This window comes from Kogia breviceps, chromosome 1 (genome assembly GCF_026419965.1).
Source record: "Kogia breviceps isolate mKogBre1 chromosome 1, mKogBre1 haplotype 1, whole genome shotgun sequence".
Classification (NCBI taxonomy): domain Eukaryota; kingdom Metazoa; phylum Chordata; class Mammalia; order Artiodactyla; family Physeteridae; genus Kogia; species Kogia breviceps.
In genome coordinates, this window is record NC_081310.1 from 35,901,469 (window position 1) to 35,928,270 (window position 26,802).

The 26,802-nt window shown below is 39.3% G+C and overlaps 1 protein-coding gene across 7 annotated transcripts in view; it reads right to left on the reverse strand.

Annotated features, from left to right (window-relative positions):
- The window catches only part of RGS7 (regulator of G protein signaling 7), a 521,214-nt gene extending 505,605 nt beyond the window's left edge, over positions 1 to 15,609 (reverse strand). For 3 of the 7 annotated variants that reach the window (XR_010839973.1, XM_067030620.1, XM_059067765.2), the window contains exons 1-2: positions 15,081 to 15,512; positions 14,002 to 14,128 (exon numbers count right to left, since the gene is read on the reverse strand). Coding sequence is in view for 4 of the 7 variants with exons in the window: in XM_067030620.1 (XP_066886721.1) it covers positions 14,002 to 14,079 (78 nt within the window). In the remaining 3 variants the exon portion in view is untranslated. Of the gene's footprint in view, positions 1 to 14,001; positions 14,129 to 15,080 lie in introns of all 7 variants that reach the window. The other 4 variants (XM_067030627.1, XM_067030622.1, XM_067030613.1 and 1 more) reach the window with 3 other exon arrangements.
- Between the last annotated feature and the right edge of the window lie 11,193 nt (positions 15,610 to 26,802).

Sequence of the window (26,802 nt, forward strand, 5' to 3'; positions counted from 1 at the left end):
CTTAATTATAACATTAAATGTTTTGGTGGTTAAAACATTTTGAGTGATCTATTCCAATTCTATTTCCTTCAAAATGCCAGTTATTTTTAGTGTGTGATTTTGCAGAGTGTGGGGCTTTTTTAGTGGAACTTATTATGCCACAGCAGAAATGTCTATATTTTGCTTTGTTGTGTGGGAATTTCTGATATACTTGGGCACCACAGATTGATGAAATAGATGGTGTAAATAAATTGTTTTCATTGCACTTGACTTTGTTAAAATTCAACTCAGCACCTCATCTGCATGGTTAAGAATGTACAATTTCCAGGCTTCCCTGGTGGCGCAGTGGTTGAGAATCCGCCTGCCGATGCAGGGGACACGGGTTCATGCCCGGGTCCGGGAAGATCCCACAGGCTGCGGAGCGGCTAGGCCCGTGAGCCAGGGCCACTGAGCCTGCGAGTCCGGAGCCTGTGCTCTGCAACAGGAGAGGCCACAACAGTGAGAGGCCTGCGTACCGCAAAAAAAAAAAAAAAAAAAAAAAGGTAATTCTTTTTCATAAATATGCCCATAAAATTTTTTATAAGCATAAAATAAGGCTCATATATAGTGTTCAAATAAATTTAGGCAGTACTGGCCTAGCTCCACAACTTCAAGTAGCTTGTGTTTTAGTGTGTAAAATGATTCCATTTTCAAATCAGCTAAAAAGACATTGCAAGAAGAGCATCTTCAGCTATAAAATCTGTCATATGAGTAATTTCTAAAGTAAAGAAATAAATTCAGGGGCTTCCCTAGTGGCGCAGTGGTTGAGAGTCCGCCTGCCGATGCAGGGGATGCGGTTCGTGTCCCAGTCCGGGAGGATCTCACATGCCGCGGAGCAGCTAGGCCCGTGAGCCATGGCTGCTGAGCCTGCGCGTCCGGAGCCTGTGCTCCACAACGGGAGAGACCACAACAATGAGAGGCCCGCATATCACAAAAAAAAAAAAAAAAAGAAAGAAATTCAAAATTTTTTAAAGTGTTTCCTCTTATACCTAGCATATTTAATTGGCAATAAATGAAACATATGGTTTTAATGTGCATTTATTTTTTGAGATGGGAAAATAACCTTTCCAGGCCTTGGTTTCCTCATAGGAAAACAAGAATTTTTTAAAAATTGAGTAAGGGACCTCCCTGGTGATCCAGTGGTAAAGAATCTGCCTTACAATGCAGGGGATGCAGGTTCGATAACTGGTCAGGGAACCAAGATCCCACAGGCCGCAGGGCAACTAAGCCCGCACACCACAACTACTGAGCTAGAGAGCCTGAGTGCTGCAAACTACAGAGCCCACATGCTCTGGAACCTGTGCGCCACAACTACAGAGCCCATGTGCCCTGGAGCCTGTGTGCCACAACTAGAGAGGAGAAAATCCGCACACCACAACTAGAGAAGAGACAAACCTGCACACCACAACTAAGGAGAAGCTCGCCCGCCACAACAAAAGATTCTGCATGCCTCAATGAAGATCCCATGTGCCCCAACTAAGATCCAACGCGACCCAAAATAAATTAAATAAATAAATAATAAACAAATCTTTAAAAATAATAAATAAGTAATAAAAAATTTAATAAGTGCACCATCAATTTTATGAGGTTTTACACATACACATATATATACAAGAAATTAACTACAAAACTGTTGATCCTCCAATCTTGGGATTGTAAAGTGCTCTGATAAAGAATATATGATTGTCATCACTGATTCTTTACCCCCTGACACTTCTAGCAAAATTACCTAGCACAAAACAATCGTTCAATAAATATTTACTAAATTAAATTGAGCTATTTACATAATTAATGTGGCAGAATTTCTCTATTATTTAAAAGAAACTAGATTTATTCCTGGAAAGCAAATAGGCTGCTTTTAAAATAAAACAAACATAGATTTCCAAAAAAACTTTTTCCCTATTACTATCTTACAGATTAAAAATAAAAGGTTTTGGATGTAGTTGTTGAGTTGGTTAGAATTTGGTTTGGTCGCAAGTAACAGAAAATCCAAATCATAATATCTTAAAGAAGACATAAAGATGGCAATAAAACTACTCTGTATGATATTATAACGATGGATACATGTCATTATATATTTGTTCAAACCACAGAAGGTACAATGTCAATAGTGAACCCTAAGGTAACCTATGAACTTTGGGTGATTATGATGCATCAGTATAGGTTCATCCTGGGTAAAAATCTACCACTCTGATGAGTAAGGTTGATAATAAGGTTGGTTAAGTAGGGTAGGGATTATATGGGAAATCTCTGTACCTTCCTCTCAATTTTGTTGTAAACCTAAAACTGCTCTAAAAAAATCTTTTAAAAACATAGAAGAAGAATTTTTAATTAATTTTTAATTTTTCTCTAACATAGAATTATGTAGGCAGGTCAGGTTTGTATGCTGACTCTATACTCATCAGGGACCCAGGTTCATTCCCTTTTGTTGTTCTGCCATCCATAACTCTCAGCTTATACCTCCTGGCCCCGGTCTGGGAAGATCCCACATGCCGCAGAGCGGCTGGGCCCGCGCGCTGAGCCTGCGCGTCTGGAGCCTGTGCTCCGCAATGGGAGAGGCCACAACAGTGAGAGGCCCGCATACCACACACACACCAAAAAAAAAGGTAGCTCAGAAAACCAAACAAAAATAACAGAATTTTGGTTAGACAGAAATCTAAGTGGTCATGTAGTTCATAGGCCAAACCATTCCTAACTGCAGACAATCAAATCTTTCAAAGTTCACAAACTCTCCAAAGAAGATATGAAAATAACCAATAAGCAAAAGATGCTCAATCATTTGGGAAATGCAAATCAAAACCACAAAGAGATGTCACTTCATACCCATTAGTATAACTACTATCAAAAAATAACAAGTGTTGGTGAGAATGTGAAGAAGTTGTAACCTTTGTGCACTGCTGGTACGAATGTAAAATAGTGTAGCCACTATGAAAAACAATATGGTGGTTCCTCAAAATATTAGAAATACAATAACCATATGATCCAGCAATTCCGATTCTGGGATTTAAAAGCAGATATTTATACACCAATATTCATTGCAGCATTAGCACAATAGTCAAAGGTGGAAGTAACCCAAATGCCCATCCATGTATGAAAGGATAAACAAAATGTGGTATATACATACAATGGAGTATTTTTCAGCCTTAAAAAGGAAGAAAATTCTGACACATGCTATAACATGGATGCACCTTGAGGAAATTATACTAAGTGAAATAAGCCAGTCACAAAAGAACAAATACTGTATAATTCCACTTATATGAGGTACAAAGAGTAGTGAAATTCATAGAGACAGAGAATAGAAGGGTGATTGTCAGGGGTTGAGGGAGAGGAGAATGGGGAACTGCTGCTTAATGGGTACCGAGTTTCAGCTTGGGAAGATGAAAAAAGTTCTGGAGATGGATGGTGGTGATAGTTGCAGAACATTGTGAATGTACTTTGTGCCAATGAACTATACATGTAAAAATGTTGAAAATGGTAAATTTTATGTTAGATGTATTTTAGCACAAAGAAAAAAGAAAAAGAAAGAATGATAGACCCATTTGAGCAATATGAAAAAATGATAAAGCTCATGGAGTAAAATATGCCACTATTTTAAGGACCTAGGACAAATTATCATTTTATTTACCTTTATTTACCTTTATCTTCCTTAAAAGTACTTATACACACTAAAGAATTTATATCTTAAATGATATATTTTCTGAGATTTGCTTCAAAATAACCAACTGGGGGAAATCCGAAATGAAGAAGCATAAAAGAAACAAGATCTACCAGCAGTTAAGAACTGTTGACACTATGTGATGGGTACATGAAGATTCTTTATATTATTTTTCTCTACTTTTGTATTTGTTTGAATTGTGTATGACGAAAAATTTTTAATATTTATTGTACATTTACCATATGAAACAGCTTTAAACAAAATCATCAAGAGTCAATGAAGAGCAGCAAATTCTGAATTCTAAAATATGTATAAGAAAGACAAATTTTAAAGGGAAATCCTCCTTATATGTCATCACTTCCACTTATAGAGAAATCCTTTCAGGGCAGCATTTATAAGTAATAGTTAACATATATTAAATGTTTCCTACTTATCCAAGCTTTACATGCACCATTTATAACAACTTATCATTATTATTATTACTATCTCCATTTTTCAGAGGAGGAAACTGGGACTCAAAGAGGCAAAGTAATTTTATTCAAGTTCACAAGTATTAAGTAAATTTTAAGTCTACGGAAGGAGACATTTGGTTTTCTAAGGGATAAGATCAACACTCTTGCCTCCTCTGTCTCCATAAATCTCTGAAGACTTTCAACATTAGCTTAGCTCAATTTAGTTCATTTATTGAGCACTTACTACGTGTCAGAAGCTGGGCACTTTGGGCACTGTGCTAAGCACTCAGAACTGCAAACAGAAGATACATATCAACATAATATTTATTTCAGAAACCAGATGACCCAATATAAATAAATTTTCCTAACACCCAGTTCTTCCCTTTTCACAGCAGTAATCACTCTATGATAATTTGTCTGACATCTGTCCTCACCACTGTAAAATAAGCTCAGTGAGGACTCAAACCCTATCTATCTAGACCACAACTCTATCCCCAATGCCCACACAAGGCTCAATCTGAGCTGAGGCTCAATGTATGTATGGTGTACAGAACTGAATTTTGAGTGTGCTGTCCATTCATTAACTTAAATGGAAGCAACACAGTGAAGAGGCAAGAATACGGTCTTTGGATCAAGCATTCATTCATTTATTCACTCATTGATTCATGTGCTTAGGCACTCAATATTCAGAAACACCTATTATGTGCCACTTTTCTAGGTGTTGGGAACACAGCGCTGAAAGATAGGAGTCTCCACCCTCGTGGAGCTCACCAGCTCTGTTACTAATTCCTGAGCAATCTTGGGCAGCCACTTAGTCTGCATAAGTCAGTTTGAGCTTTCTTATTAGAAAAACAGGATGCTAATAATCAATGTGCAACATATTTTAAGGAAATCAGGTAATACAGATAAAGGCCTTGACACTCAATAAATAACAACTATTCTAATTAACAATAAACCAAAAGTCAAAACCCAAAATACTAAATATAAAACAGAGCAAGTGACAAATGGCATTAATTTCCAGAGGAAATGCATCTAAAAAAAGTTCAGCAAGAAAAATATTATTAATAATATGTTCTATGTGTACTTAATTTTCTTCAAAATGCTTTGGTATATATCATTTTAAATATTAAAGGTGAAAAATTTCCCTAGATTTCTGTACTAGAGAAAAACTTTCCACTGAACCAGTTTCCCTAACGTTCAAAAGCTTCTGTGTGGCCAAAGATTGTTATGTAGATTTATATTGGTCTTGACATCTTCCAGCAATGACCAAATGGGGAAAAACATGTTAGCTGGACTTCTAAATGACCTACAGCCCTGGGGACACTCAGCAAGCAGGGAAGACTTGTCAAGGAGAGTTCTGCAAAGTTTATTCTTGCAAGGAACCTCAGTAACTTCCACAATTCCCAAAAAGAGTCTGTATTACCTGTCAATCACTCTCAGTCAAACATTCTCACTTATACTTCATCTTTTCAATTATTCTGTAAAGTAGTATCTAGGAGAAGTTAACACACTTGCCCAAACTTACACAGCCAGTTGGGGGCAGAGCAGGAATTCACATCTAGCCCTTCTGACTTGGAGACTCTGTCACTCCATCATGAATTACTACTTTCCCTAGACTACTGCCTTCCTTTCAACATTCTGAGACATATGAAAGAGAAGTGAGCTTTAAAAAAATGGATTTCTTTATAACCCAATTTTTAATTCTGAACGAGGATTCTTACCACTTTAAATCCCTTTTACCCAGGGCTTCTGGTTTTCCCTCAGTCTTATTAGGAATTGGAATGGCTATGATACATGTCTGAGACACCATAAGATAGAAATTAATTGGAATACTTTCAACATCAACAAATCATCTGAGATACTGCGAGTGCACTTCCTGGAATATTCATGGCATATGCAGACTTTAGTCTTACTGAAAGACAGCCCCTATCATCTGACTTTTGGAGGACCAGCCTCTGCAGACAACTTAAAGTCTCCATAGGATGAAAAATAACAAAACATCAACCCTTGGTGTCATTTATTATAATATCTCCTAATATCTCCTTGGCAGACCATGGTCCTCCTTTAAAACCTTACATCTGTATTATTATTTTTAAAAATTGTTTGTTTGGCCCTACTTTGTTGCAAGCACTGCATGCCAAGTCTCAAGCTAAGTACAGCATTTTCTTTCATCTCTTCTCTTGGGTTTGATGCTGTTTTTCCAAAGGTCTTTATTCCATAATCATTATGCTATCAAATATAATAGCCACAGGGGGCTATTTAAATTTAAATTATAATTAATTAAAATTAAATATAATCTATAATTCAAGTCCTTGGTCACATTAGCCACATTTCAAGCATTCAACTACCCTCTGTGGCTAGTAGCTGCTATACTGGACAGTACACAGAATATTTCCATCATGACAGAAAGCTCTATTGGACAGTGTTGCCACAGAGCATCAAATTCTGGGTTCTCATCAGACTAGAACTTCCAGTCAGGATCAAATTAAGAACAAAACTACTACCAGGGTAGGTCAGTCAGTCTAGTTCCCAATCGTATCATTCCTGGGGCTCCAAATGCTAAACTATAGTTGAAGGGAAAAGGGAATCTAGTAATCTATTTATCATAGGTGATTAAATATCCTGGAATAATCCATGGATGCCACAGAGTAACCAGGATGCTGATTTCTTACTGAAACTGAACTACAAACACAAGACTTACTGCATTTATTTTGAGAGAGACACACACACACACACCACAGAAAGACAAATAAAGACCTGAATTCAACCTGTGTGACCTTAGACAAATCATGTTACTTCTCTGATCTTAAATTTCATAATCTGCAAAATTAAAAAGTAGATAAACTCTTAGTTTCCTTTTACCTCTGAAATTCCAGAATGCAAAGGCTTTATTGAATGTACATAATATCTGAGTAACTATGCAGACTTCAAAGATATATTAGATAATAATTCAAAGGGCTTATTAAAAATAGAAGAAGCTCGCTATATTGAACTAATAACATAAGACAGGACACTCATTGTGTCATAAAAATGGTATTGCCAAAGCATCTTACAGAATCTGCCTTTTTAACTACCAGAAAGACATGACTGGAAGTGGTTAAAATGTTCACATTTTCACCTTTATCAAAAAATATAGCAACATATTCAACCCCATGGAACATACAAGGTGTTTCATTAAATAAATAGTAATAAGGATAGTTATTAGAATTATAATATATAATGTAACTTATATATTATAAATTATGTTATAATTATAATTGTATAATTATATTATTATTATAGCATTTTTGAGACATTCATTGAGGGTCTAACATAGGCTACCTCATTTTATCATCAAACAGCTCTATGAAGGAAATATTTCCTTATTTTTTGTCATTTTATATATAAGGAAACTGAAATGAAAGGAGTTAGGTTGCTAACCCACAACTGCAGAGCTAAAAAATGGCAGAGACATGATTTAAAACCAAAACCACCCAACTGCAATGCACATGCTTCTACTTCAACACACTGACTCCTTAAAAAAATTTTACTTGCTAATCACCAGAAAGGACCTAACATAAGAAGGCTTCTAGACTATTCTTAAGAACCCAGCTAGAACAAAGCTGCCATTTTCCTACATATTTTTCTGGAAGGTAGAACAACTTATCTCCCTGGATAGGCCCCTCGGTCAAAATTTTTTCTAGCCTAGGCCAGGTGGCAATTTTAATGGAGCTGAAATAACCTTCATGATTGTCTATTAGAGTCCCAAAGTCCTGAGACCTTTGTTAATTGAATTAGACACAAGACAAGGGAATTAAAAAGAGGGAAAGTTAAATTTTCATATTGCCTTGGGCAAATGGCAGAGAAGTGGGTCTTTTTTTCCCTAAGGAACCGCATACCCACATTCACATTTACAATTATTTTACAATTAGATTGATATTTTGTAAGATAGAAGCCTCTGTAACTCTGACATTCAAATGCCTCCTTTTCACAGCTATGAAAGGGGGAGCAAGGGCCAATTACTTGCGTTGCTTGTCTTCCACAATATTGTTTTCAAGGAGACTTAATATTTATTAAGTCACTAAACTATCCAAATCCAAAATATTTTCATATTCTCTGCAGTGATCACATTCCATCAACCATATTACTGAAATATACCCTGCTTTCCATCACTCAATAGAGCCACAAAGGCTCTTATAAGGCAATAAAATCCCTTCATAGCTTCTCCTTTCTACATCTGCACTTTCCTCTGATCGATTAGATTTGGGGAGGTTGGAGGTGAGAAACGGAAATAAAATTCAGGCCACAAATTCTTATCTTAATCCCACAAATAGTACTGATAAGCAACAACTGGTGAGGAAAAAGCTCTACCATGAAAGGCTTTCTTGCTCCAAACTAAAGTTAATTATTACCCAAAATTCAACATTAAATTATTACTCATAAAATGTCTCTATCTACTTCTCAGAAGTATCATGGATGGTGGTCCTATCCTATCTCAGGACGCATTTGTGTCACTGAGGGAAAAACAGGTCTGCATTTGATTCAAACAGATTAAATTCATATTTACAGTAGACTACATCCTTTAGTCTAGGAAGGTGCTTTCAAATAATGCATATAGAAGATACTCCGTTTTGGAATTTTTTAGAAATGGAATCTTTCTGATGCCCGCCTCCCATCTGAGCCCCTAATTTAGAAATCTGAGGGGCCTAAATGCCTTTTGTGATTATCCATTTGTAAACATCCCTTCCTTTTCTAACAGGCCTTTCTCTGGTTATCACTTAGAAATATTCTTTACTGTACTAACATGTAGCTGCACCCTATACCCAGACAGATAAAGATAACTAAGGTTCAAAAATGTCAAAGGCTATTATTCATAACGGAGTTCGAGGAGGGAGGAATGTGACACCTTCAAGGCTGACCAGACTGGACAGTCCTGAAGTGACAAATGCACTGAGTTAGTGCCAAAAATGTCAGCTAACTCACCACTAAGAAACTAGTGATGTCTGTGACTAAATCTTTTCCAAAGAAGAAAACTAGTCACTCCCCTCTCTTGCAGATATATCTGTTTTCACAGAACAGACTGACTTCAGAAAAAGCTTCCAAAGGCAATGTCTAGGTCAAGCTAATCAGCAGAGGTCATCTTCCTACTGGGTTGATAGCTCCCATTACACCTTTATGTAAGAAAGGCCAGTGGTCCCATCTTACTCTACAAAAAATAGAGCAGTCTTAACCTTTCAAGACTAACCTTTTGCCACTACCACAATATAATACCGAGTTTAAAAGTACCTGAATGTCTGTGTATTAACAGGTACTCAAACAAGCTGGTACGTGCTCTCATCTCCAAAAGACATCATTTTCTCTTTCACAACTAAAATGAGCAGCATCTCAGGGAAAATTATATCTTCACCCTAGGTCTTTTTTTTTTAATATTTATTTATTTATTTGGCTGCATGGGATCTTTAGTTGCGACACGCGGTACCTAGTTCTCTGACCAGGGATCAAACCTAGGCCCTCTGCATTGGGAGTGCAGAGTCTTAACCGCTGGGCCACCAGGGAAGTCCCCTCTTAAGTCGTTTTTGAAAAGTGAAAAGGAAGAAGCAAACGGAATGAGAGTGACTAGATAGAAAATGAAGAGAGAGGAGGGGAAGAGAGAATGGGTAAGGGAAAAGGTGGGGGGAGGGGAGAGGTATAGTGAACCTTATAGGTTTGCTATTTCCAAAATATGTGTTCATTCCACTAAAACAGTGAATGAGGAAAATATTTTCATTTTCTTTTCTGACAACCGGAGCATAAACGGTTGCTGCAATAATAACAGAAATTATTGGTCATTTTGAGCATTCTTGTTAGTAAGAAGCCAGCATTCCAGCCAATATGAAATATTGGCCCCAAGGTACCCTAGAAATTTTGTTTTTCAAATGCAGGAATGTCAGCTTCTGGACAAAAAGTGATGTATACTGTCTAGTGGGCAGTGTGCTGGCCAGACACCAAATTTAGAATGTGTCTCCTTGAAACCCTGGGTTCTAGTTCAGCGATCCTTTACAGCCAGTACCACCCCCAGGAATGAGAGTTTTACCCAAAGCAGATCAAGAATGCGAGCAGTGTTTGAGTTCTGAGTTTTCACCTCTACATACATTTCAAGAAGCTAGTCTGAATCCAAGGTGAGTTGGAGCTAGGTGGGTCTCTTCTTAAAGAAGATGATTACTTCTATTCCATTCTAGTTAAGGCCTATCTGAAGGGAGCTTAGGAAGCCCCAGAAATAAAAGTGGTTAAGCTTCACATTTTATAAACTTTTGAATGTTTTCAAATACATAAAATGACATAACCACTCTAACTTAATCACTTGCTTATTAAAAAAAAAGCAGCATTATAAGTTGAAAAGTTGGTAAGGAAAATATTTTGTCCATATGGATTTTTTAAATGTACCTCTGATATCAAATGAAGCCTACAGAGAGCCCTCACATTAAGCCAAAAAGGTACTGGCAAATATCGGAGACTCATTTGCAGGTACCAACCCTGATTGTGAGGCAGTGTTGAGACAGGCTGGGACCTGGGACCCTTTGCTGCAGTGCTTGCACCTGGACAAATGTCTCCTGGAGCAACAGAATACAAAGAAACTCTAAGGGACTAAAAATAACTGTGTGCATGTGCAGCTGGGGCAAATTATGAACAAGATACAAAAAGACCAAAAACCCAACTGCCACTCTGAGGCGTTCAGAGCAAAAGCAGGGTACTGTGCATGAGCCCTGCACCCAGCACCACCAGGGGAGTGTGCAGACCACCCAAGCCACACCTCCAGTCCAGCCCCCTGGACCCACCCCTACCTTCACCCCATTTAAGGGACCAGCTCACCCTCCACTCAGGCAGCAAGCAAGGGGAACTGTTCCTCGTTTTCACCCCCCTGTGCTGCAGTGGGAGTCCCAATAAACCCTTGCCTGAATTTCTCATCTGGCTTCTTATCAATTTCTATTGATTAAAGAGTCCAAGAACCCTGGTCCGTAACAGTGTTACTAATGCCTGTAGCCCTCACTATGGCAGCACTCACTCTGCCTGGAGGATCATAGTTCTATCCACTGAAAATACATTTTTCCTGAACATCACTAAGGAATTCTCCATGGAAAAAAGATCCCTGGAACTTTCCCATTATTTGGAGGAATTCCAATAATCCATACGAGGATAATCATAATGGAGAGACATCAGACACATCAGAACACAAGAAATTCACAAATCCCAGCTCTTTTCTGTGCATTACACTTTGACAACCATTCACTGTTTTCTATCCCGCACAAGAATGTTCCTAAATCTCATTCATAACCTACCGAGAAAAAATGGAAACAGCACATGCATATCTTTAGTAGGTATAAACCATCAGAATCCTGGGCAGTAAACAGGAGGTGGCTTGCAGGGAGGGGAAATGATGAGAACACAGAACCCACTTTAAGAACTGTGCTTCAACAGTGAACTAGAAGTGGAAAATTGGCATGGATTGATAAAACAGCAATTTCTCTATCTATTCTCTTCACTGATACTAAGCAATGCACCGTGAGGCTGAAGCTCTTTCCTAACCTTTGACTGACTTCATGATTAATAAGCATTTGTAACAAGTCGCTTATTCTTTCATGCAGGTTGAGCAGTTGACATATGGAGTCAACCTACTCCTTTCCTTTTTACCCCTCTCCAACTCTTCTGCTGTTCTTCACATTAAAATCTGGCCTCTACTGAGAAGATATTAAATGTCAAAGCCCACATAAGATACAAAAAACAGAGGTAAAATGGTCACATGACATCATGTTGTATGTCTGCCTACAGACATGGACCATCTGACTTGGTAACCAGCAAATGACAACCAAGAACAACTGTGTTTCTTTATACAAATTATCTGGTATTTCTTTATATATTATTATTTATATCACAAACAAAAAGATATATGTTCAGAGAATAAAAGGATAGACAGGCAATGCATAATTAAGCATTATGAGTAAAATTTACTGGTGTTAACTTTTTTCGAACAATGATTTATCAGGGAAATCTTTTCTAGAAATAAATTGTATGTGTCATTACCCTAAACAAAAAGCTAGGAAAAGGAGGGCAAAGAAGTAGCACAAGCAGTTCCAATCTTATCCAACAGAATAACAATGCTTAAAGGAAATGAGGCATTACATTCTCTCCCTGAAGTCATCATAACCTGTTAATTTATAAGTAGCCCTAACGGCAATTTGATGCTAAACAACAATTTATAGAGTGTTTCAAAATTAGCAATATGAAGCTTAGGTACACTAAATAATCCAATAACTATCTATAAAACTCCTAGCCTCATTTTTCACATATTCTCATGATAACTGACTAAATGAGACACAGACTGATGTCATATTAAGTTTATTTCTAATCAAGATTAACTGCTAGGTGTCCAATCAATTCAGCCCCTGATCTTTTAATAGGGAAACAGAGAATATAGTGTTTGACCTAACAAAAATAGTTAACTACTGATAATTTCACAAAAGTCCAACTCTCGACACTGCACAAACCTATAAGATAGAATTTACAATTCTCACATCTTGCATATTACAATATTCAGTCATACAAAACAATAAAGAATATTATAACTTCTTTAAAAAACACATAATTGCCCCCAAGATAGTTCTTCTCAGAACCAAATCTATACAGAATGGGTAAATATCCAGTAATTTCAATCAATGTAGGAAAATAATAGTAATAACTTAGGCTCAAGTGGATTATTTTCTTGATTTATCCAGTTGGGATGCTTTAAGACTAAAATAGGCAATTTTTTTTCCCTGTGGGAAAAAAGTTTGACTGTGCTATCCTATCCCAGACCCACAAAAGTGCATTCACAGGTACACAATACATTACGGTCTACAAGGCTAGCATTGACAGGATGCCCATGCATATTCACATCAAAGCAATAACAAGATTTCCTCAAATACATATCATCACCACCTCTTAATCATCCTGGCCCACATAGAAGGAGAGTTTTCATTTAGTATAGGACAAGGTGAAAAGCTTTTCATCTTTATTCATAACCAGTTCTGATCCTCTAGCAAACTCATCCTAGACTCTTCAATGGGCTCACGCTAATCAAAATCTTTAACAATTTCCTTCGTTTCGAGGTCTGATTTCCTTTTTACCATTGCTAGTGTTAACTAAAGAAATCTTGCCCCATAAGCACTACAGATAATATGCTAAAGAAAAATAATCCCAGCATAAAAAACAATAGAAACAAATGGTACAGAAGTTTAAAAATACTGCTTCTTTAATTTTAGTAAGATTGTTGACTATAACCAGAATGAACTTACCTAAGCAACCACTCTGAAGCACATAAAATATTCAAATACACCTTTATTATGGTGGCTTTAAAGCTAAGATTTAACCAAAAAAACAACTGGAATTGTTTAGTTAAAAGTAAAATTATTAAACCACCCAAACATTCACAGCCACATTCACTCTTGCCCCAGAACTGCAAAGTAGTCTATTTTCATTTCTAAAATGTTATACATTTGTATAATCATTATAACCTAAATGCTTAGAAGGAGTATAAAAAAAAAGCTTCTAAAATCTATTACAGATGCTATAAAATCATGTATGTAACAAACAAAATATGTAGGATGTCCAAACTTGCTGCTATTGCTGACTGCAGATTAATCTATGTAAGATCACCAGGGAAAGTGTGAGAACACAGTATGAGTAGCCTCATTTACTTCACTGTGTCTCTACACATATGCATTACTTGAGAATGTCAGATCATCCTCAAGTATAATGTGCAGTCACTGGAGATCTGGAGAATCCATGAGGCCACAAAATTGATATATACTCTGATCTGAGGGGAAAAAAAATTCAAGGAAGCCAGAAGTTTCCCTTTTTCCACGAAAGTGAAGAAATCCTTACCTTTCTGTACACCAGCATGTTGGGTGATTCATCTGCCACCCCATTGCTGGTCTGCCCATAATTATTCCCCTGGGCCATGTCACCACACACGTGGTCCACTCTTAGATACAAGAATTATCAGTCCTCCCTGAAAGAGTCAGAGAGACATCAGTGAGATCCTAATGGTAGTACTTAAGAAGGTTGACTCTTGATTCATCTTCCCCATCCACAGCACCCATCCCACAATGGAGCAAGCTGGGACTGACTTGCAAGAAACAGCACAGAAATAGATTTTTTTTAAAAAAACAAACTGAATTTACACCTACAGTACTCCCAGGGAATTGTAAGTAAGAAATGACAATCTTTTAGTTAAAATAGTCATTTGACTATGGTTTTAACTGACTTGATTTTCTGGGTACTCATTTTTTAAAGTGCTTAAAGCTCACTGAAAAAAAAAAAAAACAAACAAACCACGGTTACCATTTCCATCCTATGAGTTCTCTTCTCTCCCAATACTGCATCTCCACAGTATCTTCGGTGTTTTCCCCGAATGGGCAAGAAAGGCAACACCCTGTGGCAGCACACTTTCTCCCAGGTGTCTGTCTAGTTTCCCGCATGCAGGCGCATCAGAGAGGCCCATTCCCCGAGCCATTCTCCAGTCATGTGTTTCGGCTTCACTCCCCTAGGTCTCCCGCACAGAGTCAGGGCAGCTTCTCCGACTTTCACCTGCCTGCACTGTCGGCCACTGGTTCCTCTCCCCTCGGCCCACTCGGCTTCGGAAGTCACGGCGTAACCCTGCCCAACCTTTGCAAGAAGGCATCAGAAGGTGTCCCGGAAACAAGACCAGGTGGGAGGTCGGCCCTTTAGGCAATTACCTGGGTCACCGTGAGGAGCACCTAACTGCGGAAGCCTCAGAGTGACCAGGCACTGAGGAAAACAAGCAAGCCCAGCTCGCCTGCTTGGCTCTCACGGCGGCAGCAAATGGCAGGCGAGCCCGAGCCGCGCGCGGGAGCCGGGCCAGCGGCAGTGTCAGCCCCGAAGACCGGGTCGCGGGGCTCCGGGGCTCCGCCTCCCCCCAACTCCCACCCCCAGCCACGTACCTTCTCCTGAAGGTCGCGGCCCGAGGCGCCTTCTTCCCGGCGGCTGGGTGCGGCGGTGTCAGCGCGCGGCCAGCTTCATCACCTCCGCGCGGGCACAGGGCTCTGACGGCCCGCGCTCCGCCGCTCCCTCCTTCGCTTCGCTTTGCTCCCGGGCTCTCGGACCACGAGCGCGCGCGGGACCGAGACGCCCGACCCTTGCGCGCGACTGGGGAGGGAGGAGGGGACTGTCACGTGGGACCCGGCGTCCGTAGGTGCTGGCTAGGGGGCGGGGCTCGGCTCCGCTCGGCCTCGCGGCCCCTCCGGCCCCACCGCCCCACCGCCCCACAGTCTCCGCTGTGGGAAGCTGCCGCCCTGCCCCCAACGCGCGCAGCCGGGGCCCTCGCAGCCGGCGGTGTGCGCGCCGCTGAAGGCCTGGCGATGGGAGTGTAAGCCGGAGAACAGGAAGCGCGATGGGTAGGTGGGTGGATGGATGGAGGCATGCAGGAATGGATGGAGCCCTTGCAGCCGGCACTTTCGTCACGTGCCTGATGACTTCGCTGACTGTGCGAGCGAAGCAGATGATTGTTCATCGTTATGCTTAAATAACAAGAGTAGAGAGATACTGAGACATCCTAGGAGTGAAGGAAATGTCCAGGATCAAATGAGTCATTCAGCCCGTTTGCCTGCGACTTTCACAGCTTCCTCCTAAGTTAGAGAACGGGAAATGATCCGGAGGCTGCCAACTCGAGGTGAACATCTTGCCACCTGTTAAAATGAAGGCACATCCCCAATATCTGGTTTCTCTCTCTGACAGATGGTGCTCAGAGGAACTTTCACCCACTTACTCTCAACCTCCAGCAGTTTTCAAAGAAGGTGTGGGGTGCTGATCCCCCGTAATTATTCTTCAGGTTGCTGTCACTAATTCTTCTGTAAGGATTAGAGCCACATAAGAAGAAAAATCACTTGTGTCCCAGTTTCAGGGGCAGGGTTGTGAAGTTATAAATATCTGAAGTTTTCCTTCCACAGCTGGGCCAGTTGCGGTGGAGAGACAGAAAATAATCAAGCCAGCCCCTCCTAACATCCTAGGTAAGAATGGAACTTACCTCTGGTCAGGACAACTGTTCAAAGCAAACCCAGGGACCATGTGCACCAGTGCATTTCCCCAGTCCCACACAGGTCCTGTCAGGTTTCACTCAGGGAACAAATATTTATTCAACCTATCCTCTGTTCTAAATACTACAGGGCAAAGATTACTAGCCCAAACTACATTATACACACACTAGTCTGACCCATCTCCCACTCTTCCCAATTCCCAAACTCTTTCCATGATGTGCTCTGGAAAGTGTGATCTTTTTCAGCAAAATTGCCATTTTTTCAAATTCTTCTCTATATACGTCCTTAACCTTCTTACCATAGCCAAAAACTACCTCTTCCCCTTTGGCCCCTCTCTCTTCCCCTTCACTCAGTCAACTCTGGGAAGTTGTCATGAACTGGATTAATAAGTTTGGAAAGAATAACTGGGCATATTCACTCAGTTTGAACATTTTTCTCTTAAGGAGGAACTGCCTGAAACAAGCAGTCTTTCTCCTTCACATCTCGAGGTAGAGGTTCTGTCCCTATAGGGAGGTCTCACCCAAGCTCAGCACTGATGGAACATTCCCATCAATCAACAAACTAACAGAATATAGCTAACATTTCATATTTTATGAATGAGGTGTAAAATATACCCCATCCATCTATCCACCCATCATATACATATGATATCTATATCTATGTGTAGATTATCTTAGGTAAGATATGTACGTAAGATATCTATATGTAGATACAGTTATAGATACGAGTAAAATCTCCCTTGACACACTTCCCATTTATTCCTGTCCTATTTTTCTGCTTCCTTTTACACCAAAAACTTCCTCATCCCAATTCTGTCTTGAACCCATTCTATTCTGACAGTGACCTCCTTGTTACTAAATCAATGGTCAATTCTCAATTATCATGTGAACCAACTTTTCAGCAGAAGTTAAAGATGATCCCTCTCACCTTCTCAAAAACTTTCTACATTTGGTTATCAGGACCCCGCTGTTATTTCTTTTTTCTTCTTCTGGTTTTATTGAGACATAATTGACATACAGCACTACATGAGTTAAGGGTGTACACCATAATGATTTGACTTACATACATCATAAAATGGTTACCACAATAAATTTAGTGAATGAAGATCCACCATCTCATATAGATACAAAAGAAAAGAAAAACATGTGTTTTTTCCTTGTAATGAGAACTCTTAGGATTTCCTCTTAACAACTTTCATATGTAACATGCCACAGTATTAATTATATTTAATTATACTTATCATGTTGTACAGTACATTCCCTAGTACTTATTTATCTTGAGACTAGAAGTTTGTACCTTTTGGCTACCTTCATCCAATTCTACCTCCCCCCCACCCCTACTTCTGGTAACCGCAAATCTGATCAGTTTTTCTTTGAGTTTCTTTGTTTGTTTTTGAGGTTTAATTGATTTATGAGGCTATGTTAGTTCCTGTTGCACAGCATAGTGATTCAATATTTCTATGCATTTCAAAATGATCACCACAGTCAATCTAGTTACTATCTGTCACCATACGAAGATAGTACATAATTATTGACTATATTCCCCACACTGTACGTTTCATACCTGTGACTCATATATTTTGTATCTGTAAGTATGTACCTCTTAATCTCCCTCACCTATTTCTCTCATCCCCTCACCCCTTTTATTTCTTTTCTACATTTCTGGCTGCTGTTTCTCAGCCTCATTGCTTGTTCCTCTTTATCTTTTTCACTTCTAAATTTTGGTATGCCTCATATCTCAGTCATTGGGCTTCTACTCTCAATTTACGAGCACTCCCTAGGTAAGCTAAATCAGACTCAGACCTTCAAATGCTTCCTAAATACTAATAACTCCCAAATATATACCTTTAATGTAGACCCATGCTCTGAAATCCAGTCTTTCATCTGCCTACTTAACACCTCTATTTGAATATATATATATATATATATATATATATATATTTTTTTTTTTTTTTTTTTTTTTTTTTTGCGGTATGCGGGCCTCTCACTGCTGTGGCCTCTCCCGTTGCGGAGCACAGGCTCTGGACACGCAGGCCCAACGGCCATGGCTCACAGGGCCAGCCGCTTTGAGGCACGTGGGATCCTCCCGGACCGGGGCACAAACCCGTATACCCTGCATTGGCAGGTGGACTCTCAATCACTGCGCCATCAGGGAAGCCCTTGAATATCTAATTGGTGTCTGATCAGCTTCATGATAACGGGGATAATGTCTGTTTAATCTCACTGTTATATAACATCTCAGGCATAGTACAGTTTCTGGCACACAGTAGATGCACATTAGCTAAATGAATAGATGTATCTAATAATAATAATATGATAAGTAATTTTTATATTTAGTAATACATTCTTTACATTATTATCTCATTTAATCCTCACTAAAACCCTGCAGAGGTAGTTACAATTATCATGTCTTTTACACTGGTACACCAATGGGAAAGGGGAAGATTAGAAAGCTTACATAAACTGTCCAGATACAGCCCACATAACCAATAAGTGGCTGTGCTTGTTGTTACTGTGTCAACTTGGTTAGCCAAAACTACATTTCCCAAGATCCCCTTCCCTGTGTGCATGTGAGCAGAGTTTGCCAAAGGAGGGATTTGTGCAAAATAAGGAAAACAAAGTGAGATAGCACCTATTCCTCTCTGAAGGACTTTGAAGTTTGACACCGTGACACACACAGAGTCCCAGAGTGTTCTAGCATGTCCTTGCTCTCCCTCACTTCACATTCAGACATTCCTAATTCCCAACCCTTATGAGCAACGGTCGCCCCACACACATACCAAGAGTCTGAATGTGGACCTAAAGGAGCAGTAGCCATGCAAAGACCATAGCTTTCCATTGACTTTCTACCAGCTTCCTGCAATGGTCTCCTTCAGCACCCGGCTATGTCTGGCTTCCGAGATATCCCTGTAAGCTTCAACTTGCCCACCGACACAAAGGCCTCAGAGGGTCTGGTAGTGACTTTTCTCAGATATTTCAATTGTGTAAACTATTGTTCCTAAAATACACCTCTTATTGCATTATACTCATAGTGGTTCTACTTCCCTGACTGAGTGGCTGGCAGAGTTCATATCCAAGTCTTCCTGGTGATTTTCAGTATTCTATAAGAAATCCAAGTTAGGGAGCTAAAACCTTGAAACCAATAACTACATGAAAATGCAAAACTGAATGATAGAAAGTATGTGAACTGACTGAAGGGAAGGGGTTGACATTCAAACTGGACTCTTCAAGGACTGATAGGATATCTCCATGTAGAGATGATGACAAAAAGGGTTTTCAGTAAGACACATAGGCAAGAAATTCTGAAATGCATTAGGAAATTAAAAAGACCACCATTTACAGGATTCCTACCATAACTATATTTATATAATGACATAATTTATATCTATATTTGTCCTATACATTTTTGTAATTCTCATAATTTCTGACAAAATTTACCCCAAAAGCTATGTAAAGAAACTGAGGTTCAAGTTAGGAAACTTGACCATGGTCACATACCTTCTAACTATCAGAGCCTGGATTCAGACATGCCTCTGTGTGTCTCCAAAGCCTTATGAAAAAAAATGTGCAAAAGTGCCTCTAGCAACAGCATGAGTTTAAAGAAATCCAGGGGTCTCCCACCAAGATGCCTTTCATTGTCTGTCTCATCTCTCATCCCACTGTCATCCCTCCACATACCTAACTTACACCTTTCTCTCTGTGCATTCATGATTCAAGAATGCTTTTGACTACTTACCCTTGCAAGGCAAATATCAAGGAGGAAGATTCAAGGAATAGCACATTTCACCATTTCTTCTATTGTTATTATTAAGCCTTATTAAACAATTCATAATTTGTGTTACAGTATATTGGAAACAAAATTATGTCCATCACCTTAACATTTCTAGGACTCACATTTTTCATATATAAACTGTGGAAATTAGACTAGATCACCTCTCAAAGGCTGTCTGGATCTTAGAACATAAAGCTTTAATATGTTCTTTTTTGTATTTTTGGACTTTGTAATGACTTTTTATGTTGCAAACAGCAAAACAACATGGATATTCTGGGATGTTTTTCTGTTTCTTTCTTTCCAAAACCATGTAAATATGTAATTCTCAGATATCATTGCTCAAAATCCTTATCATTTTCCTCATGGACCCTATATTTTGAGATATTTTTGTCAAACAAATTAAATTGTAAAATGTAATAATGCATCCATTTTTTTCCTGCTATATAGAACTCCTGAGCATCAGGTAAAAGTCCTGTTACTTCACCCAACAAATGAAATTCCACCCCAAACAATGACATTGAAGGTTTTCGTTGTTGTTGTCTTTGTCTTTAGCTTCAGTCTTACCTTGGAAAAAAATAGAATTTGATTAATATTTTTGAAATATTGGAAATAGTTTATTTGTTTGCTAACTGTTGTAACAAAGCATCACAAACTGAGTGGCTTAAACAACAGAAATGTATTCTTTCACAGCTCTGGAGGGTCAATGTCCAAAATCAGGGTGTCGGCCAGCGTTGGTTTCTTCTGAAGGGCTCTGAAGGAAGGATCTGTCCGAGGCCTCTCTCCTTGGCTTGTAGATGGCTTTCTTTGTCTCTTCACATCATATTCTGTGTTTTTCTCTGTGTCCAATTTCCCCCTTTGTATAAGGACACCAGTCATACTGGATTTGGGCCCACCCTAGTGACCTCATTCTGACACCACCATTCAATCTGACACCATGTTACCTCCTCTGGCCTCAATTTGTGCTACTCCCCTTATTCACTCTGCTCCAACCACACTGCCCTCCTTGATTCCTGAAACATTCCAGGCATGCTGCCACCACAGGATGTTTGTAGCAGCTGATCCCCCTACCCTGACAGCTCTTCCCTCAGATATTGCTGAGGCACCCTCTCAGTGTAGCCTACTCTAAATAACTTATTTAAAGTTATGCCCCCTCCTGTCACTCCCCTTCCTTTTTACACTGATCTGTTTTCTTTTTCAGACCATTTATCACCTTCAAACATACAATACAATTTACTTATTGACTATGTTTGTTGTCTGTCTCCCTCTGAAAGAATTTAAGTTCTGTGAGGTCAAGCATTTTTCCTCTCCTGTTCACTGCTATATCCCCAGGGTCTAGAACAGGGCCTGACATATAGAGAGCACCCAGTAATTATTTGCTGATTTACTGAGTGAATAAATCCATGAACATGATTCTGTTTGAAAAGAACATGATCTATGACTTTGAACAAAACTGAATTACATCAGGTTTCACAATAGATGGAAATGATATGCTCTTCAAACCTGTTTCCTATGTGTCATAAAGGGAAAAAATAATTCCTTTTCCTATTACATGCCCACTCAACAGGGAAATGCTTTGAGAATTAATTAAACATTAACATGGAGAAAGCATTTTGAATTTCTAGAAGAAAGCACATTACTAATTTGAGGCTTTTATTGTGTGAAAGAACTGCAAGTGACACAGGGGCAAGTACAAAGATGAGGACATGTTAAATGGATAATGCTGGTCACAATATTACATTGGCATTTTATGGGATAATTGATTTGAGATTATATACACAGGGTGAAAAAAGCAAAGTGGTTTAAGAAATCTTATCCCAAATGACAGACTTTTAAGAAATACTTTCTTCTTTGTAGTCAACTCTCAATTATTTATGGCACAATACTCACATTAAAGAATTATTCTCCACTTTTACCATCCTTTTGTCTATTTTATGGCCATTTTCTTGCTAATTAGATCTCCCATACCAATGTCAGGGGGCTGGCAAAGAGGAAAAAAATAAAAATAAAAGCTAAAATTTGTCCTTATCAGGAGTTTATTCCTCTCTCCTTGTTTGTCAGGGCCAAGCGGTGAGGCCAGGTTAAAAGTCACAGAATTAGAAAAACCTTCAAGATGACGGAGGAGTAAGACATACAGATCACCTTCCTCCACACAAATACATCAAGAAAGTAATACAAATTACTTACAAATACAAGTAAGAAACACACTTACTTACATGTGGAACAACTCCTACAGAACATCTGCTGAACGCTGGCAGAAGACCTCATATATCCCAAAAGGCAAGAAACTCCCCACGTACCTGGGTAGGGCAAAAGAAAAAAGAAAAAACAGACAAAAGAATAGGGACAGGACCGGCACCTCTGGGAGGGAGCTGTGAAGGAGGAAATTTCCACACACTAAGAAGCCCCTTCACTGGTGGAGACGGGTGTGGCAAGGGAGAAACTTCAGAGCCACTGAGGAGAGCACAGCAACAGGGGTGCAGAGGACAAAGCAGAGAGATTCCCGCACAGAGGATCGGTGCTGACCAGCACTCACCAGCCTGAGAGGCTTGTCTGCACACCCGCCGGGATGGGTGGGGGCAGGGAACTGAGGCTTGGGCTTCAGAAGTCAGACCACAGGGAGAGGACTGGGGTTGGCTGCATGAACACACCCTGAAAGGGGCTAGTGTGCCACAGCTAGCCAGAAGGGAGTCCAGGAAACAGTCTGGAACTACCTAAAAGGCAAGAGAACATTGTTTCTGGGTGTGCAAGGAGAGGGGATTCAGAGCACCACCTAAACGAGCTCGAGAGACAGGTGCGAGCCGCAGCTACCAGTGCGGGCACCAGAGGTGGGCACGAAACACTAAGGCTGCTGCTGCAGCCACCAAGAAGCCTGTGTGCAAGCACAGGTCACTATCCACACCTCCCCTCCCTAGAGCCTGTGCAGCCTGCCACTGCCAGGGTCCTGTGATCAAGGGACAACTTCCTTGGTAGAACACACAGTGTGCCTCAGGCTGTTGCAATGTCGTGCCGGCCTCTGCCACCACAGTCTCACCCTGTATTCCGTACCCTCCCCTCCCCTGAGTCTGAGTGATCCAGAGCCCCCTGATCAGCTGCTACTTTAACTCCATCCTGTCTGAGGGAAGAAAAAACACCCTCAGGTGACCTACATGCAGAGGAGGGGCCAAATCCAAAGCTGAGAGCTGTCCGGGAGCTGTGCAAACAAAAAAGACAAAGGGAAATTTCTCCCAGCAGCCTCAGGAGCAGCAGATTAAATCCCCACAATCAACGTGATGTACCCTGCATCTCTGGAATACCTGAGTAGACAGCAAATCATCCCCAAAATTGAGGCAGTGGACTTTGGGAGCAACTGTAGACTTGGGGTTTGCTTTCTGCATCTAATTTGTTTTTGGTTTTATGGTCATCATAGTTTAGTATTTAGAGTTTATTATCATTGGTAGATTTGTATATTGATTTGGTTGCTCTCTTTCTTTTATATAGAGATATATTTTTTTTTCTTTTTCTCTTTTTGTGAGTGTGTATGTGTATGCTTCTTTGTGTGATTTTGTCTGCATAGCTTTGCTTTTACCATATGTCCTAGCATTCTGGCTATCTGTTTTACTGTTTTGTTTATTTTTAGTATAATTTTTAGTGCTGGTTATCACTAGTGGATTTGCTGTTTTTCTAGGTTGCTCTCTTCTTTCTTTCTTTCTTTTTTAATTTTTTTATTTTAAATAATTTTTATTACTTTTTATTTTAATAACTTTATTTTATTTATATTTTCTTTCTTTCTTTTTTTCTCCTTTTTCTTCTGAGCTGTGTGACTGAGAGGGTCTTGGTGCTCTGGCCAGGTATCAAGCCTGTAACTCTGAGATGGGAGACATGAGTTCAGGACATTGGTCCACCAGAGACCTCCCAGCTCCAAGTAATATCAAATGGCAAAAGCTATCCAAGAGATCTCCATCTCAATGCTAAGACGCAGCTCCACTCAACGACCAGCAAACTACAGTGCTGGACACTCTATACCAAACAACTAGGAAACAGAAACACAACACCACGCATTAGCAGAGAGGCTGCCTAAAATCATAATAAGGTCAGAGACACCCTAAAACACACCAACAGATGCAGTCCTTCCCACCAGAAAGACAAGATCCAGCCTCATCAACCAGAACACAGGCACCAGTCCCCTCCAACAGGAAGCCTACAAAACCCATTGAATGAACCTTAGCCACTGGGGGCATACACTGAAAACAACGGGAACTATGAACCTGCAGCCTGCAAAAAGGAGATCCCAAACACAGTAAGTTAAGCAAAATGAGAAGACAGAGAAACACACAGCAGATGAAGGAGCAAGGTAAAAACCCAGCAGACCAAACAAATGAAGAGGAAATAGGCAGTCTCCCTGAAAAAGAATTCAGAGTAATGATGGTAAAGATGGTCCAAAATCTTGAATATAGAATGGAGAAAATACAAGAATCATTTAACAAGGACCAAGAAGAACTAAAGAGCAAACAAACAATGATGAACAATGCAATAAATGAAATTAAAAATTATCTAGAAGGAATCAATAGCAGAATAACTGAGGGAGAAGAGTGGGTAAGTGACATGGAAGATAAAATAGTGGAAATAACTACTGCAGTGCAGAATAAAGAAAAAAGAATGAAAGAATTGGGGACAGTCTCAGAGACCTCTGGGACAACACTGAACAAACCAAAATTCAAATTATACGGATCGCAGAAGAAAAGGAGAAAAAGAAAGGTACTGAGAAAATATTTCAAGAGATTATAGTTGAAAACTTCCCTAATATGGGAAAGGAAATACTCAATCAAGTCCAGCAAGTGCAGAGACTCCCATACAGGATAAATCCAAGGAAAAACATGCAAAGACACATATTAATCAAACTATATAAAATTAAATACAAAGAAAATATATTAAAAGCAGGAAGTGAAAAACAACAAATAACATACAAGGGAATCTCCATAAGGTTAACAGCTGATCTCTCAGCAGAAACTCTGAAAGCCAGAAGGGTGTGGCAGGACAACTTTAAAGTGATGAAAGGGAAAAACCTAAAACCAAGATTATTCTACCCAGCAAGTATCTCATTCAGATTCAATGGAGAAATTAAACCCTTTACAGACAACCAAAACCTAAGAGAATTTAGCACCACCAAAATAGCTTTGCAACAAATACTGAAGGAACTTCTCTAGGCAGGAAACACAAGGGAAGGAAAAGACCTACAATAACAAACAAAAAACAATTAAGAAAATGGTCACAGGAACATACATATCAATAACTACCTTAAATGTAAATGGATTAAACATTCCAACCAAAAGACATAGACTGGCTGAATGGATGCAAAAACAAGACCTGTATATATGCTGTCCACAAGAGACCCACTTCAGACCTAGGGACACATACACACTGAAATTGAGGGGATGGAAAAAGATATTCCATGCAAAAGGAAATCAAAAGAAAGCTGGAGTAGCAATTCTCATATCAGACAAAATAAACTTTAAAATAAAGTCTATTACAAGAGACAAAGAAGGACACTACATAATGATCAAGGGATCAATCCAAGAAGAAGATATAACAATTGTAAATATTTATGCACCCAACATAAGAACACCTCAATACATAAGGCAAATGCTAACAGCCATAAAAGGGGAAATCAACAGGAATACAATCATAGTAGGGGACTTTAACACCCCCCCTTTCACCGATGGACATATCATCCAAAATGAAAATAAATAAGGAAATACAAGCCTTAAATGATACATTAAACAAGATGGACTTAATTGATATTTATAGGACATTCCATCCAAAAACAACAGAATACACTTTCTTCTCAAGTGTTCATGTAACATTCTCCTGGATAGATCATATCTTGGGTCACAAACCAAGACCATAAATTTAAGAAAAATGAAATCATATCAAGTATCTTTTCTGACTACACTACTATGAGACTAGATATCAATTACAGGAAAATATCTGTAAAAAATACAAACACATTGAGGTTAAGCAGTACAATTTTAAATAACCCAGAGATCACTGAAGAAACCAAAGGGGAAATCAAAAAATACCTAGAAACAAATGACAATGAAAACACAATGACCCTAAACCTATGGGATGCAGCAAGAGCAGTTCTAAGAGGGAAGTTTATAGAAATACAATCCTACCTCAAGAAACAAGAAACATCTCATAAACTACCTAACTTTACATCTAAAACAATTAGAGAAAGAAGAACAAAAAAGCCCCAAAGTTAGCAGAAGGAAAGAAATCATAAAGATCAGATCAGAAATAAATGAAAAAGAAATGAAGGAAACAATAGCAAAGACCAATAAAACTGAAAACTGGTTCTTTGAGAAGATAAACAAAACTGATAAAACATTAGCCAGACTCATCAAGAAAAAAAGGGAGAAGACTCAAATCAATAGGATTAGAAATCAAAATGGAGAAGGAACAAATGACACTGCAGAAATACAAAGGATCATGAGAGATTACTACAAGCAACTATATGCCAATAGAATGGACAACCTGGAAGAAATGGACACATTCTTAGAAAAGCACAACCTTCCAAGACTGAACCAGGAAGAAATAGAAAATATAAACAGACCAATCACAAACACTGAAATTGAAACTGTGATTAAAAATCTTCCAACAAACAAAAGCCCAGGACCAGATGGCTTTACAGACGAATTCTGTCAAACATTTAGAGAAGAGTTAACACCTATCCTTCTCAAACTCTTCCAAAATATTGAAGAGGGAGGAACACTCCCAAGTGCATTCTATGGGGCCACCATCTCCCTGATACCAAAACCAGACAAAGATGTCACAAAGAAAGAAAACTACAGGCCAATATCACTGATGAACATAGATGCAAAAA